We start from the raw sequence: 16,702 nt of genomic DNA, 5'->3' as shown, positions 1-16,702 counted from the left end.
TAATGTAAATTTCTTTCAATGTTTATTAAACTTCAATTTTTCAGCTGAAACTATAATAAATAAGCAATTTTCCTAATATTGACTATAAATATATGTTTGTTTGTAAATATTGTCTTAATAATTATTAGTATTATTTGAAAGAAGATTTCTTAAATATGATTGTCACATGAATTAAGCAGTTAAAAAATATACCTAGTTTAAGAAATAATTACAAAAATATAACTGCAGCCTTTTAAAAACTGAGAGACAAAAAACAAAAAACAAAAAGAAAAAACAAGGATTTAATAGTAAATACTAAAAGTAATAGTGAATGAAACAGGCGAAAAAACCCAAGAAATCTTCTTTGTGTTATTTCTTGACCATTTAATTGGGATATAATACAATTTATATAAATGATATTTATATAAATGGTTTGCATATTTAAAAATTCAAATTCAAGTTTATAAATAATTAGACAAACAAAAATATCTGTAAAAATAATAAAACAAACCAATAAAAATATCAATAAAAATAAAATGAACCACAATGCGTTCTTACGATAAATATAATTTTCTTTAACAATGTTACACAGTGATTTGTTATTAGTAACAACCACCATTTACAGTTATAATAAAGAATAATTTAAGATATGAAAATATGCAAAAAAATTGAATCTTTTAGTTTAAAAATAAAAAAAAAGCAATATTATGCTTTGCTTATTGTTTCAATTCCAAATAAATTTAAAACTTTAAAACTATTCAGATGTGTTGAAAGAATAGTCCACTGTAGCTTTAACAAATGCTATAGCTGCCAATTCCTAAAAAAATTTTTAATATAACAGTAACTATAAAAAATTTAATAAAAAAGAAGCAACTAAAATTTATATGTATTAAAAAAGTATTTACATGTTTAAAGAAATTTATAAAAAAGCAAAAAAAAAAAAAAAAAAAAAAGATACTACTAACAAGTATAAACTATACCTTGCAGAATTCTTCAAAAACAATTACTCCTTCAAGAAAAAAATTTTCTGGAATACTAAAGAAAATTCATTTTTAATAATAGAAATCTACTGAAACATTAGCTATTCTACAATCCAATGTTAATCATACAGAATACTAACAAAAAAAAAAGTATTTTTATAAATTAATTACAATCAAACAAAGACATTTACTGAAAATAAATAAAAATATCTACTTTTAATTTGTTTTCTTAATCAAAAAGGAAAAATGATGACTCTGAAAAATGAGAGTTATTCACCAATCATATCACTCACCTATCATATTCAAAATTTCCAGCTAATTTTCTGCGTATAGCAATTAAAGAGGCAGAAAGATTAGGTATGGACTGAGCTCGAGTTTTTAAATCTTGACAAACCTATAGAAAGAAAATGTTTTCATAAAGTTAACTTTTTTATATCGATTTTATTTATATTTTAACATTAATTACTTAGTTTCTTTTCCAAATAGGGAGATTTTGTAAAATTTCAAAATGCTATGAAGGTGAGGAACCTCCCATGATCTTTCCTCATTAATTCAAACTAACTATTAGATTAAAAGTTTTGAATAGCAAAAAAAAAAAAAAAAAAAGCCAATGCTTGTTTATATTAAACTTATAGCTTGTTTAGTGTTAGATTTATGACAATTATTGTTTAAAACTTTGTTTAGACAAGAATGAGTTTCATAGTTCAGTTTTAAGTTTAGTTTATCTTTCTGACTTTTAAGATAAACTTATATAATGGGTTAAGGCTGCTACTCCAAAACCTCCTACAGGAAATTTTTCAATTCCTTCTGCTACCACTCAAGTAGCCTACTGAAAGTTCAAAAAAAGAAATTGCTGACATGCAAAACTTACTACAAGATTGTAGTATACCTATTTTAAAAGACATTAATAGACAAAACAATCAATTGAATACTATTTATGTTGTTTATTGTCGTTCAGCAAACCAACAATGATTAAGTCAACAATTAAGTTATCAAGTGCCAGTGCTAACTAAGTTATCATTTATATCTTTTGGGAAAAAGAAGAAGGTTTAGATCCACTGCAGTTAGTAAGAATGTGAGTAGTAGCAAGTATTCTTCAATAGACACAAAACAACTTCACAAAATCTAACTTTACCATGTAATATAAATAACATAGAAATTTACTGCTATGTGAACTTCTATGTACATGTTTATAGCCTTTTTGAAGTCGTAGATTCCAAGAACTCTTTATGAAAAACTCCAAAAATGAATAAACACATTTTCTAATAACTGTAAATTGGAAGTCATATTTTTGAATCATGATTTCCTTCCTTTTTTTCTCCAGAGTTCCCTTATCAGACCTGATATTCACAATGAAGTTAGTCAAAAAAACTGATACTTGTTGAAAAAGTAATCTTCAAGAATAGTGTCTGGACAAGTATAGTAAACAACCTCCATCAATGTCTTGCTTTACATTGTATAAGATTTAATTGAGAAAACTCAGTTTGGGTCATCAATTAACTGAAGACACGCTCTAGATGTCTGCTGGAAAATTGCATTAACATCATAAACTGTATCCAGCTTTGGTAGCAGTGAGAGACAAATTATTTGGTAATGATCCATTTACTAATGAGATATTTTACAATTTTAACGAGGTCTTTAATAACTTCAAACGTTTAGCTAGTAGGTGCCACAGGTCACCAACTTAATGTTAAAAAATTAGGAGCATAAAATGAGAAACGTAAAAACATGTATAACTAACTCTATTTAAAAAGTAATGAAGGTGCCACTGCCTTTTAGAACAAGTAGGGACAGAAGGGAAACTGAATTTGCTAAACTTATACCTTTTTGATTTTGATATTGGATATTAAACTGAATCTTGAATTTATCATATGATTAGTTCAGCATTTAAGCAACTATCAAAACTATTCACCTAAAGTTCACTTCTTACAGCTATTAAACTCGAAAACCTTTTGAAGGTGTAATAAAAATATTGTGTATTAAGAAGAATTTTTTTTGTAGCAAGTAAAAACAGCAATATATGATGCATAAGATATTCCCTTACTTTTTTCTTTTTCCCTAAGCCTTTAAACTTATGCATTTAATTAGCTTCATATGCAGACCTTAAATTATCTGTTGTATGTATATAGCATTAAATGTAATTACTGTTACTGATTTACCTTTTGCAAAATTTTATATGGCGTAAAAACGTTATCTTTTACATAACCAGTGTCAAAGAAGAATTCGTGAAGAAAAGGGTGACGATACTGAGCAATCAATGATAATACAGATGTAACCTCAAGGTTAATGTCATAAGGCTAAAAGTAAAGAAGCTGTGTGTTAAACATAATGTCAAGAAAAATAAAATAAAAAGAGCAATAACAAAAAAAAATCATTAATCAGAAGTATTTTAACCATAACCTACTTGATCAAGGATTCTTTGTAACCTTTGGAAAATTGTGCGAAGAAATGAACCTTCAAAGAATATTTCCTCAAATACATCGAGTGAATTACTTTCAGAACAATCTATAATATATATATAAATATATATATATATATATATATATATATATATATATATATATATATATATATATACACACACAAAATATCAAAAAAGGATTATCAAAAAGAAATATTATCATATTATTCCAGTAAAATCTTCTAACTTTACTGAGCTACAGGTCAATAAGGACAGGTCAGTAGTTTACTCACCATTACAAAATGCTGACCTTAATTTAAAGTGCATATAAAAATAATACTAAAATAAAAAAGAGAAACGAAAACAAAAAAAAAGATAATTTAAATTTTTGCTTTTATTTAAAAATAATTAAAACATATCATTTCCATTCACTTTAATGACATTGAATATAGTTAACCTTTCATAGTAGGCCACTGGTAGGCTTTTGCTTGTAATGCTCGCTGTTGACACTGCAGAAAAAAAGAAAATGAATTTTGTCAAAATTCATTATTATGCTCACTTTTAATAATTTTGTTAATATAGAACATGAATTAAAAAACTTACCTGTTTGTGTGCATCTCTTAAGTAGCTGTCATAACCTGTTTCACTTGAGACATCTGAACTTTTCAATGCATCTGGAAGTAGCAACAAAAATCTAAAAAAAAAGGGAAAAAAAACAACATCAATTCAACTGAAACAACAGTAATCACTGAAGTTCTATATTTTTTATAATGCAGCTTAGTTTTATAGAAAACAACCATGGAAACTAAACCATTGCAATCTAAAGGCCATATCAATGACAGAGTTAGGGGGCAAACATCCAATGTTTTCCCCTTAGCTTTGCCACTGTATTTTGCATAATATCATGCTTACCCATTGACAGTTTTTTCAACTCTCTTCTTATTAAATGAACCCACACATATTTCATCTAAGGATTCTCCTAATGTGGAATAACTTACTTCACCTTCATTTATAAAACTTTCGTTGGTAGTTTCTATTGACAAAGATAATTCATCACTATCTATAGATGTTTTTAAATAATTTTCAGCAGAAGGTTGAAACCTGTCATCAAACATATTTGGCGTCATTCTAAATTCTTCTTCAGCCATATTAAATTCAGATTCAAAAGTTTGTGAATGAATATGTCTATCATCATTTACTAATTGTTCACTAGAATTTTCAAGCAAGTCAGCAACATTTTCTTCATTACTTATTCTAACGCTGTTATTTTGTAGTGTTTTTATAATAAATTCACTTGAACTCTCTGTAAAAGTTTCTATTTTGTCAGAGGTATTTTCAGAATTGCTTTCTTTATTTATAACTCTTAAGGAATTTACTTGATTCGTGTTTTTTTTGATGGGTTCATTCACTTTTATATTTGAAGATTTATGAGTATTATATAGAGTATTTTTTTGAAAATCAACTTTTTTCAAGTCTAAATAACTTCTTTGTTTGAAATTTCTAATAATTAATGTCTCTACAATTGGTTGATAAGAAAGATGTAGCAAGGCATTAAAAAGGCGAAGTGATTCAACAGCAAGCTGGTCAGATAAATGATTAATTCGCTGGATAATTAACCTTCGAAGCTTATGTGGACTAACACATTCTTCAGTTTCAGGATTTTGTTCATTTCCAAGTAAGATATCAGCAAACTCTACAATTTTTATAAAAGAAAATTAATGTTTGCAAATTTAAAGATTCAATTAACTCATTTAAAAAAAAAAAAATGTTCAAAAAGTTAAAGGTTCTTCCCACTCTTGAAGTAAAAAATTCTTGAATTACAAAAACTTTCATAAGTTTACCATAAGCCCTACTTTTAAGTAGGGAGCCTCACCATGAGCCAAAACAGGAGATGTGATAAGCTTTAAACATCGTGTCAAAATGGCTGTTACTGTTATTGCACATGGTTCTGAACTAAAAAAAAAAATTTTTATGATTTTAAAAAAGGACATTTTATGACTTTTTTTAGTTTGATATAGATTTTAAGAATTATATGACCATTTAGATTCAAGCCCCCCCCAAAAAAAAAAAAAGAAAAGCCCATTTGGTAGCTTAACCTCATTTCCTATTCCATCCATCCTCAAAAAATATATTTATATCGCCAGAAGATAACTTTTTTGTAACCTTTATTAAATATTTGTGCCATTAACTTAGTAAAATTCTTACGCTTGAGAAAGTCCTGGTTCAATAGCAGTCAATATAAACCTCTCACGGATTGAAGATGCTAATGCTCTTGTTACCATCTGGAAAAAAAATGTAACTAAATAATATTGCATGATTATCAAATAAACTTTTCTTTTAAGATCATAAACTGAATAGTGGAAATTTTAATTTAACAAGTAGGTGCAAAAGAATACTACAAAATCAGAACAAGATAAGATAATATGAAGTAGTTCTTATCAAAAAAAAAAAAGTTTTTAGTTAACTAATTGCAATGTTTTAAATCTATTATAACAAAATTTAGGTTTGTGTTAATGAAGATAACTTATTGATTTTGTCAATACACTTTTTTTATAATAAATTTTAAAATCAGAAAAAAGACCTTTGATTTTCGTTATAGTTCTTTTTGAGATAAAAAAAAATCATAATCTTCAAACAAAGATTTATCTCCTAAAAGTAAAAATGCAATAGATTTAAAAGTAGACTTACAGGATGTGCCTCTATACTCAGCTGATTGACATAGTCTAACCAAGAAAGAAATGCAATAAGCTGTCTTTTACCAGGAAAAGATGACACCATTTGATCTTCAAGATCAAATCTTAATTAAACGTTTAAACTTTTTATATTACGTTACTAAAAATATTATTTAAACTACAAATATTTTATCTCAAAAATAAATTACCCCCATGTAGCAGATAATTGGTTTAAATCAGCAGGATCAATTACAGCTGGCAAACTCTTAAAAAGCTTTGAGAGTTGATCAGCCTATAAAAGAATTACAATGAGTTTATAAGTGTTACAACTTGGTAGAAATATATTTAATTTTGTGAAGACATTTGATTTATAGATTTTACATTCAGCAGTTTAAAAAAAAACACTGGGATTTTTTAAATTGCTTTCTTTTCAAAGCATCATAAAAAAGTAACTGTATATGATAGAGGATGAATTTTTTTGTTTGCATGATAGGAAAAAAACTTTAGTAAGTGCATATTAAAAAAAAAAGTGAACAAATTTTAAAATTTCCTCTTCCATCTTCTTCTCAAAACAACTCTTTCTTCATCAAGTAGTGTTAACTTGTTTATATTTTTCTATAAAAAGTTGTCAATGCTGACAAGTTATTTGAATGATTTTGATGAAACTTGATTTTCATGATGTTGACAAGTTACTTATATCATGACATTTATGAAGAATTGAAAGTTAAGATAAAAAGAAATGTGTCAAAAATCTCTAAGTGAAAGTGAATTTTTCAATTTTAATGGAGTAGGTTTGTACAACATCTATAAAGGTCAATCTTGAGAACTTCATGATTTTATCAGGAGATATGCTAATTAATCAAAAAAAATTGTTGCTGCTCATACAGCTTACATTCAGAGCATGGATGGAAGAAAATAAATTTAATGCACTGGCCAGCTTATTCACCAGGCTTTATTCCAACTGAATTTACCTTAGGCTTGAATGGGCAAATAGTAAGTCAAGGCCTACAAAAGTTCTAAATTTGCAACAATCCAGCAAAATGCATGAATAACTTAAACAAAAACACATTATGAAGGTTTTTTTAAATGCCGAGTTTGTTTTATTGCTTGATTGATATCATTTTGACTTATTGTAATTTATTATTACTTGAATTTTTTGTGTCATAGAATTTGTAATAAAATTGTTTTTGTGTAATATTTTGATGCAGGATTTATCTATGAAGAACTTTTCTTAAAATGAACTTAAAAAATACTTATATATAATAATAATAATAATAATAATAATAATAATAATAATAATAATAATAATAATAATAATAATAATAATAATAATAATAATAATAATAATAATAATAATAATAAAAACTTAATTGTATAAACTGAAAAACTATACCAGAATAAAAAAAACGAAATAACAAAAAACCCATCTGATACTAGCGTTAGTGAAAATTACCATTCTTTCACAAAAAGGTGTGTATAACACAATGACAAGAGCAGCTTGATCTTCTGCAATTGAGCTGCATAAAAGAAGGCCTTCGCATGCTTTGATTGCCACTCTGCTATCCTGAAACAATTAAAAGATTGTTTTGTTAAAATTCATAGATTTTTTAAATACACAGCTATAGAAACACAAATGCAAGAGATTAAACTGTCTGTGGAAGATATGTTTCTTGGTTAACCTATTTAAGTAATAACAGGTGGAAATGTAATGTTATGGTATGGTGAGTGTTTTTATAGCAATTATGAATTTTAGAAGATGAATTGAATTTGATAAATAAAGAACAAGCATGCAATCTGTCAAACTAATAGAACAAAAGTGGATTGTATTTTTCTGAATTTTTCACTCCCTAATTAAAGTGTCAATATAAAATTTCATACAACCATTCTTATTTAATTGCAAATTTCATACATGCTTGTAGAGGAAATTAGGATTTTTTAAAAAGGATTTTGAATCTTTTAAATAAATTACAGACTAAAAAAAATTTACTTCAAAAACCAATAAAAATAAAAGTAAAAACCTTGAATTTTAAAATCTAATATTAAAAAAAAAAAAATTCATCATAGTAAAGTTTCAGAGATTTTTTTTAATTCTACAGTAGATTTGTTAAAAATTTTACTGCAAAGATAAAATATTGGAACTCACTACAGAAAATTAAAACAATTGGAACTATATTTACTTTAAATACTGAATACACAAAGCATTACCTCACTTTTAGTAAGAGCCAGCAATGCATCAACCAAACTATACTCAGGCTGTTCACGTTCACGTTCTTCATTTAATGATGTAGGAGATGAACCATTTTCAGTGCTTACTTTCTGATAAAACAAAATAAAAACGAAAAACAGTATTAAAAACTGCATAGATTCATATTACACATTTATGCTAAATAAGCAAAAACATTTTTAAAATTTTGAGCCTTTCTGTCATTTTGAAGAATGTGTTAGTAGTAAATACTATCAATATCTCAAACATAAATAAATATATATGAGCTATAATTCAATTATTACATAATAAATCTAGAAGTGGGTGTAAAAACTTGTTAAGATTATTAGAAACTTTTTCTATCACAATATATTATACAATAAGTAACATGATTTTCTAACAGAAGACATTCCAATCTAATCCATTTTTTTTTTTTTTAATCTTACTTTTAGTAAAAACTCACTTGTAAAAAGAAATTAACAAGATGTGAGTCTTGTTTGAGTTTTGAAGATACTTGAAGTAAGAATTGCACTTCCTCTGATTCAGTAGGAGCAGCTTTTACCTCTCCACAAATCTTTATCATTTTCTAAAGCAAAAAAAGCTCACAAACATAGTGTATTTTTTAAAAATTACACATATTAACTTATATTATCAAGTAAACATATTTGATTTTATTTTTTTCACACCAGCCTAAAGATTTTCAAAATATCTATCCTAGCTAATCAATTTAGTTAAAAAAATTTCCAAATTCAAAAAATTAAAACTAGAATACTATTTGAATAAATTTTATTGAATGGATAATAATTTTCAGTAAAACTAGATGAATAGATGTTCTTTAAAATTTGAAGAGCTATTAGTGTTCATGTTCACTTTAAGAATATGAACTGGAACATTAAACAGAGGAACATTTAATGAACAGAACATTGAACAAATATTAAACGAATAGAATATCACAGATTTTTTATGGTTACAATATAGACTTACAATAAAAAACAAATGATTTGTTTAGGCACATAATCAATCAAGTTGTTGTTTTGCAACTAAAATTATACTTATGTTTACAATTATAGTAGCTATAAGTTTATTTTGTTCTTCTTTAAACAGTTGATCTATATATTAGTTTGACTATATTTTGGCTACATACAGCTAGTATAAAAGACAGACCTCTAGAAACAGTCTGAAAAATGCCATTATTAGATTAGAGATTCTTCTAAATTACAAAGTGTCATTAAAATGTAAAATTTAATTGCTTTGTAAATTTTTTTTTAATAAATACTTACAATAACTGGTTTATGAACATTAACATGAGGCAATATTTGTTGCTTTGCTTTGCCAAGTAAATTTGTAAAAAAATGTAATACTTGTCGCTTCATACCAGGAGGACACTAAAAAAATATAAGAAATACTTTTTTATTAAATCAAAAATTATTGAAAGAAAGTCTGATTTTATTTTAGTGATATTGGTTTTTACAATTAATATCTCTAAAAAAAGTGCTTTAATTGGAATCCAGTATGGTCAATGAGGTAAATGGCTGAAGAGCTGTCTGTCAGTGAGCACACCAATCAGAAATGTGGTCAGGAAGGATCTGAAGACAAAGTCAAGAGGCAGGATTAAGAAACACTTTTTTCCCCAAGTGTCAAAGAAAAAAGACTTTAAAAATCAAAGAATCTTCTCAGCCTCTTGAAGAAGAGACCAATGACCATCCTCTTCTCAGACGAGAAATTGTTTACTATTGATTCTGTCTCAAACAGCAGAACCAATTGTTTTATTAGTTATCATCAATCAGTCCCAGAGGATGTAAAGTATACATTTAAGACCAAACATTCGGCTTTAGTTATGTTTGGACTCAATTCTTCTGATGGCCTAAAAATGTCTCTGGTCTTCATCAAATCTGATCAAAAAGTTGACACTAATGAGTAAAATTTGAATCCTGGAGAACCATGTCAAACCCTGGATTGATCCCTACTACTTTCCAGATGAAGATGTTGTGTTCCAGTAAGATGGAGCACCTCCACATACATCCCAGAAGACCTAGATGTGGCTCCAGGAGAACCTACCAAAATACTGCTCAAAAGAGTTATGGCCTCCTGGATCTCCAGATTTGTCACCTCTTGATTATTCAACCTGTGTGTATGTGGAGTCAAGGACTTGTCAACATCCCCACAACAGTGTCAACTCCCTGAAGGTACTATCAAGAAGGAATGGGACAAGATGCTGAAGGACTATATCCAGACCACCTTTTTCAGGTTCAGGAATCGACTTGAATCTGAAACTGATGCTGATGAGAACATATTGAATAAAAATGTGGTATATGAAACTCTTAACACTTCTTATCAAATATACTTTTTTATTTGGCTTCAAGTTTTCATTCAACACTAATTTTTTTTCAAAAAACAAATTTTTTATGAAATTTGCATTCACATACAGTAAAATATTTCAAGCATTACTTAAAATATTAGAATTCTACAATATGATGGGAATCTTAATATAAATTTTACTTTTTAGAGGAGAAGCAAATATCTTCTAATATTAAGTAAATAACTGTTATATAGTGATAGCTAGTATAGCTTTTGTTATAGAAAATCAAAAAAGAAATAGATCAGTAAACAAAGCTCTGTTTACAAACATTTAAATACAAATTTTTATTTATTTCAAATAACTAAGAAATTTCCTGGAATAGTCAAAAAGATAATTAAACATATTGAAATTAATAAGACTTTTTTCTCTATTTTTTTTTAAACATAATTTCTTTATTATTAATCACTTTATAGTGGAGCATAAACACAAAAAATTTCCAATAATTCTCACATCAGCGCAACCAAGTGTTTGCATTGTTTCTAGTATTTTCTGCTGCAGCATAAACTCCATTGCAGGTCCCTAAAAACATTTATAGAAATTTACCTTTTATTGATTCTAGATAATAAATACCAGGTAACAGAACAAAAAGATTATTCTTTATATAAATGTTTCAACTTAGTAGCTTCTATTCATAGAAAAACAGGAACCTACTTTTAGAAGTAAAAAGAAGTGAGATAACAGAAATGTGGTGCAACTTATTTATGCATGTGCAAGTTTTAATTTATATAAATTTGACAGAATGAAGCATCAATAACTGAGACAAAGTTGATAATAAAATAAACAAAAATAAAAATAATAAAAAAGTTAATGAAAAAAAAACAACAATTATAATAACAATAAAGTTAATAAAGCAAATAAAAGTTAACAATATAAAGAGAAAAACAATAATAATAACATTAAACAAACAACATATTAGAATTGCTAAAGTTTACAAAAAAAACCTTAAACTTGTTTATTGTAAACAATAAATGTTCATAAAAATTTTACAAAACAAAAATACTTGTGTACCTGGTGGATAAATAAATCAATTTCATATATAATTTAGTTTTGATTTAAAAAGTTGGATTAAAAAATCTAATCCAACTTGGTTGCAAAAGAAGAACTTTCTTTTTGCTCCCATTAAACTAGTTAAAAAAGATAAAACTAATTCTTTTAGTTATTTTAACTAGTTTCATAATTTTATGAAAATAAAAAAATTGATTTACTGTGCTTCCATTCATCTTCTCTTCTTCTTGTAGAACATTTAACATTTGCTCCATGTGGTAAGGTATAATTGTGCTTTCAACTGAAATTTTTTCATCTAGTAAGAACATAAAAAAATATGGCATGTGAACTGTTTTAAGTTCAAGAGGCTCTAATATTCTTGTTATATTCATTTAATGGGTATCAAAACTTTTTTGAAGGATTTATAAAGTTAAAAAAACACTCAAACATTTAATTTGATTTCATTTAACTCTGAATCAAATAGATGTTTTATCTGAAAGTCTAAAAAAATCAAAATCTTAAAAGAGATTCTCAAGCTACTAGTGAGGATCTAAAAATTATGAATAAAGTGATAAAATATAATTTAATATTAGTCCAATATTTTCAAAACACTTTTGCTGCTAATTTATCAAGTTCTATATCATTACAGTATTTAAAAGCTCTTTAATAATTTATAATACATAAAACCTTACAAAGTACACTGTTTTGAACTAAAAATGATTTGCTCACAATTTATCTGCCTTATGTATAGCTCAATGTTGAGTATACCTTATTTACTAGGCTTCTATCTAATTAGGAGCCAGAAAGTTTGATGAAAATAGATGAAATATAAAAGTTAACTTTGGGTTATTTACTTTTGGCTATTATAGCCAAAATAAAATTTTTATGAGATTGAAAATTATTGCAGTAAAAAATTTAATTAATTTAAAAAACGTGTTGTGTTAAAAAAAAAAAGAATGTTTAATACAACTATAAGATGTCTGAACAAATGAAATAAGTTTTTTTGGTTATTTTCTGAGCACAACAGCAGTACTCAGATAAATACATCAATAGCTTCAGTGATAAATTTCAGTAGTAATAAAGTCTTAATTTTTTTCACTTGGATTTTATCTTTTTAATACTGAAGCTATCACTGTTTTTGCTTTACAGCCTGAAATTAATTTTGTTTAGATCACTAACATAAATTTTACTACTGCAACTAACTAAAAGATGCAATTATTACTAAGTAAATTTAAAATGAAAGAATTTTATATTAGATAAGACATATATAAAAAGAACTTACTATTGGTGTCAAGGAAATATTGTGTAACACATTTCCAATGATACCTAAATTGTTCCAGTAAACTCATTTCAGGTGCTAACTGTAAGAAATAGAAAACTAGATAACCACACAAAAGTATTTTAAATCACCAGGTTTCATTATAATTCTTTTTTTAATACAAGTATTGATCTAAAAGACACTGGTTTTTAAATCAATACTTGTATTTAAAAAACATAATGAAACCTGGTGATTTAACATGGTAATTTCACAAAATTTTTAATTTCTTAGTGTAAAACAGCTTTTACATGGTTTATCCTTTGAATTAGTAATTAACTAAAATCAAAAAAAATCTGGAACCTAATACAAATTAAATATATTCATTTTAGGATAAGTATTTCAGTTTCCTTATATTATTTAAACCATAGTTTTACTAATGAGTTATAAAGATTAGATGAAAAAGGTTTCTGTAAATAAAAACAAACTCATTTAAAATTTATAATTTTACACATTTTTGTGATTTCAAAAAAATTTTTTTTTCTTAAACAAAACCTCTCTTTTATTTTCCTAATTTTCGTATGTTTCTAGTTTACGAAAATGAATTTGAATCAACTGCACTTACTAGCAGTCTAAGTATTATTACTAGTTGTTAAATCTTTATTATCTGTCAAAGTAATTTCCAGGATGAATTTGAAGCTTTATATTAAATTGTAGCTTTTTAAACAACTTGTATGCAATCCTTTTGGGTGTATTTGCAACATATTTCTTTCATCGCTTAACTATCTTTTCTTAAATACTTTTATATACAGAGTGCATCATACAGATTATCTGAAAATATTTTGTTATATGGAATAAAAAGATTGTACTTCTCAGTTAATTTAAGATATAACTCTAAATTTTAAAAATTTAATTAAAAAAACTCTAAATTTTTAGTCTTATTAGCTTAATAAATTCTTAATAGTAAAGAGACATAAAATATAAACTAACAGTAGAACAGAGCCTACTTATACTGACATTAGATATTAGAAAAAGATGAATATAAAAGCATGAAAAATAATCATCTTATCAGGTGGTCTATCTACATTTATTAAATGCCACCTTCCAACAATAACAACTACATTATCTGACTCATATGCAATAGAAAGTTTACACAACAGAAAAATGTTGTTCAAAATCATTTCGTTTTAGTGCATCATTGATTATCACTCTAATAAAAATTTGAAGATAGCTCCAATTTTTATCAACTGCTCATTAAAATCTATCACTAGATGGAAATATAAAACGTTATAACAGTATCTGTATGTCTGATTCAAAAAGTGATGTTGTTAAAATATTTAAAGTTTTAAATCAACAATATTATAAGGTAAAATAAAATTTTTAGTGTTAGTTATAATAAATATACATTTCATGTTGCAATAAGTATTTTACCAGGTTTGTTATTTCATAAAGCTGGTGAAATATTCATGGCATCATGAAGCATATAAAAAATCTGATAAAAATTTTAAAAAAGTATCTTGAATGAAAATTTGGAAATAGTGGAAGAGCAAAACCCTGCCCTCAAATAATTATATCTAGCAACACTAAAATGTAAATTAAGATAGGACATAAAAGAAGAAAAAAATATCCATCACTGTATGCAACCTTAAGTATTTTGATTTTTCTTTTTTTTTTAATAAAATTTCTCTGAACAAAATTAAAATGGGTACAAATAAGGTAAGAGTAACCACAATAATCATAAACAATATTTCTGCAGCAACTGGTGCTGCAGATAAGAAATAAAATGAACTGAAAACAATTACAAAGTATTTAAAAATCACTTTTCATCAAAAACCTAAATTTCAAGAAACTTATACAGGATCAATGAACGTTTGAGTATCTGTGAGTTTTTACCACTTGCATATTCAGTATGATAGTGGTTGTTACAGCTGCAATAACTGCAGTATGAAATTTAGTGCAACTAAAAGTTAAAATACATATTAAAAAATCTAATCAAAAAAAAAAAAGAAAAAAAGAAAAACAAACTTACTGCTTCAACAGCAGTGTGAAGCATTGCTGTAAACTTTGTAAACATTTTCTTGCTTCGTTTCATTAGGAATAAAACAAACAAGGAAATTCAAAGTTGATTTTTCTTCTTCTGAATAACACTAATTTATATGAAAATACACTTACAGTCAGTAAAATTAGTTAGTGACAAATATCAAATTTGTATGTATGCATATTTATAAAACAAAAAACAAAAAAAAAAAAAAAAAAAAAAAAAAGAGAATATTTATAACAAATTATATAATAACTTAGACTTAGCGAAATATTTCTTTATACACGATTACAATATTTATTACAGATAGTACAGTACACACAGTATGGTTTAGTATAGACAGTATAGATAGTATAGTATAAACAGTACAGTATAGACAGTAAGTAATTATAGGACAGTATAATAATCATAACAAACTTTTATATTATATCCGATCTCCGTGTCCGTTTTGTATGGTGTGCCATCTGTGACAAAATTATTTAAACCTTGCGTGATCATATCGTGTCAGGCTGCTTCAAAAAAGTTCGGAAAGAAGTTCGATTGCCAAAAAAAATTATTTTCCAGTTCTACCGCTTTCAAAACTTTATAACGATCTACATGCTCCTTTATAGTTGCTGAAATACAGGGTGATTTTTTTTAGAGTACAGATATTGTTTTAAAACTAAAGGGCCGTAAATAAATGCAAAATCAAACTTTCCCAATTGTTTTAAATAATTGAAATAAAGAACATTTTTCTACTAAGTGACTTTCTTTTAATTTCCTTTTTACAATAACACATTTGTTTCGCAAATGCATTCAATTCAGAAAGTCTTAAAAGAAAAAAGCACATAGGCACACCAAAAAAATTCAAATATATAGATACTTAAAACTGTGCAGAAAAATCTTCTATGTGTTATTGTATTAGTAATTAAAACTTGCTTTTTTACTTAATTAGCTTTTCAAAACCGTTGCCGTAAAAATACTTATATATATATATATATATATATATATATATATATATATATATATATATATATATATATATATATATATATATACACATATATATATATATACATAGCAGCCGAGAGAAATTTCGGGCCCCGGGGAAGTTTTCTTAGGGGGCCCTCATTATGATCAATTATATACCCAGGACCAATAGAAGCGTGCTCTGGTCATTGAAAATTAAAAATAAAAGTTAATTAAAACTTTTAAAAGTCAAAACTATTTAAATCTTTTGAGAATTATTTTTAAAAATTTGTTTGACGGGGCCCCGGGAATCTTCTCCGTCCATCCCTCCTCTCGGCGGCCATGTATATATATATATATATATATATATATATATATATATATATATATATATATATATATATATATATATATATATATATATATATATATATATATATATATATATATATATGATTTCACTGTAATTATCATTTATACTGAAATTCAAAAATGAAAATCAAAATACAATATACTTTAAGTGTAACAACCTGTTATCAATATTAAAAAGTTTTTTACGAAAATAATTATTGTAATGATATGCAGTTCTCAATAAATGTACGTTCAGATTTATTTTTACAAAGAGAAAGTTTTTTCTGGATATATCCTTTGCTTAATCATAATATTATGTAGCTACAGTAATTCCTGAGGCTACTCAGTTCTGCATTTTTCGAGCGAGGGATATTTAAATCCAACTGATTTCTATGTTACTGAATTGAGTTTTAACATCAATAGGAAGTGATCTAAATAAAAAACCAAGACGATATTCCTAAATATAATGATTTAAAAGTAGAAAGAATACATAATACTTCTCATTTTTTTATCTTTAGGATTTTCATTCGGC

The 16,702-nt window shown here is 26.1% G+C and overlaps 1 protein-coding gene across 3 annotated transcripts; it reads right to left on the bottom strand.

Moving 5' to 3' along the window:
- Positions 1–342: 342 nt before the first annotated feature.
- Positions 343–15,352, bottom strand: LOC145180448 (FHF complex subunit HOOK interacting protein 2A-like). Of its 3 annotated transcripts, none has more exons than XR_016450528.1 (21): positions 15,289–15,352; positions 14,863–14,980; positions 12,861–12,939; positions 11,800–11,894; positions 11,045–11,113; positions 9,516–9,620; positions 8,699–8,821; positions 8,238–8,348; positions 7,486–7,596; positions 6,242–6,324; positions 6,049–6,157; positions 5,566–5,642; positions 5,202–5,313; positions 4,273–5,053; positions 3,964–4,054; positions 3,818–3,869; positions 3,364–3,464; positions 3,119–3,256; positions 1,253–1,353; positions 960–1,014; positions 343–796 (listed from the first exon to the last, which is right to left on the bottom strand). XR_016450528.1 is itself a non-coding variant. In XM_090081132.1 (21 exons), the coding sequence occupies exons 2-21, from the start codon at positions 14,923–14,925 to the stop codon at positions 734–736; spliced, it is 2,487 nt and encodes an 828-aa protein (XP_089937258.1). In that variant the 5' UTR covers positions 14,926–14,980; positions 15,289–15,352; the 3' UTR covers positions 343–733. The 3 variants fall into 3 exon arrangements, 2 of the variants coding, with proteins under 2 accessions (XP_089937258.1, XP_089937259.1); XM_090081132.1 differs by having other exon boundaries at positions 5,234–5,313; XM_090081133.1 differs by having other exon boundaries at positions 960–988; positions 5,234–5,313.
- Positions 15,353–16,702: the final 1,350 nt, after the last annotated feature.

The sequence above is a fragment of the Hydra viridissima genome, unplaced genomic scaffold (genome assembly GCF_058129835.1).
Source record: "Hydra viridissima isolate aposymbiotic clone 2 unplaced genomic scaffold, HvirCarnegie_v1 scaffold_3, whole genome shotgun sequence".
Classification (NCBI taxonomy): Eukaryota; Metazoa; Cnidaria; class Hydrozoa; order Anthoathecata; family Hydridae; genus Hydra; species Hydra viridissima.
This window is presented reverse-complemented; position numbering and strand designations above follow the sequence as displayed.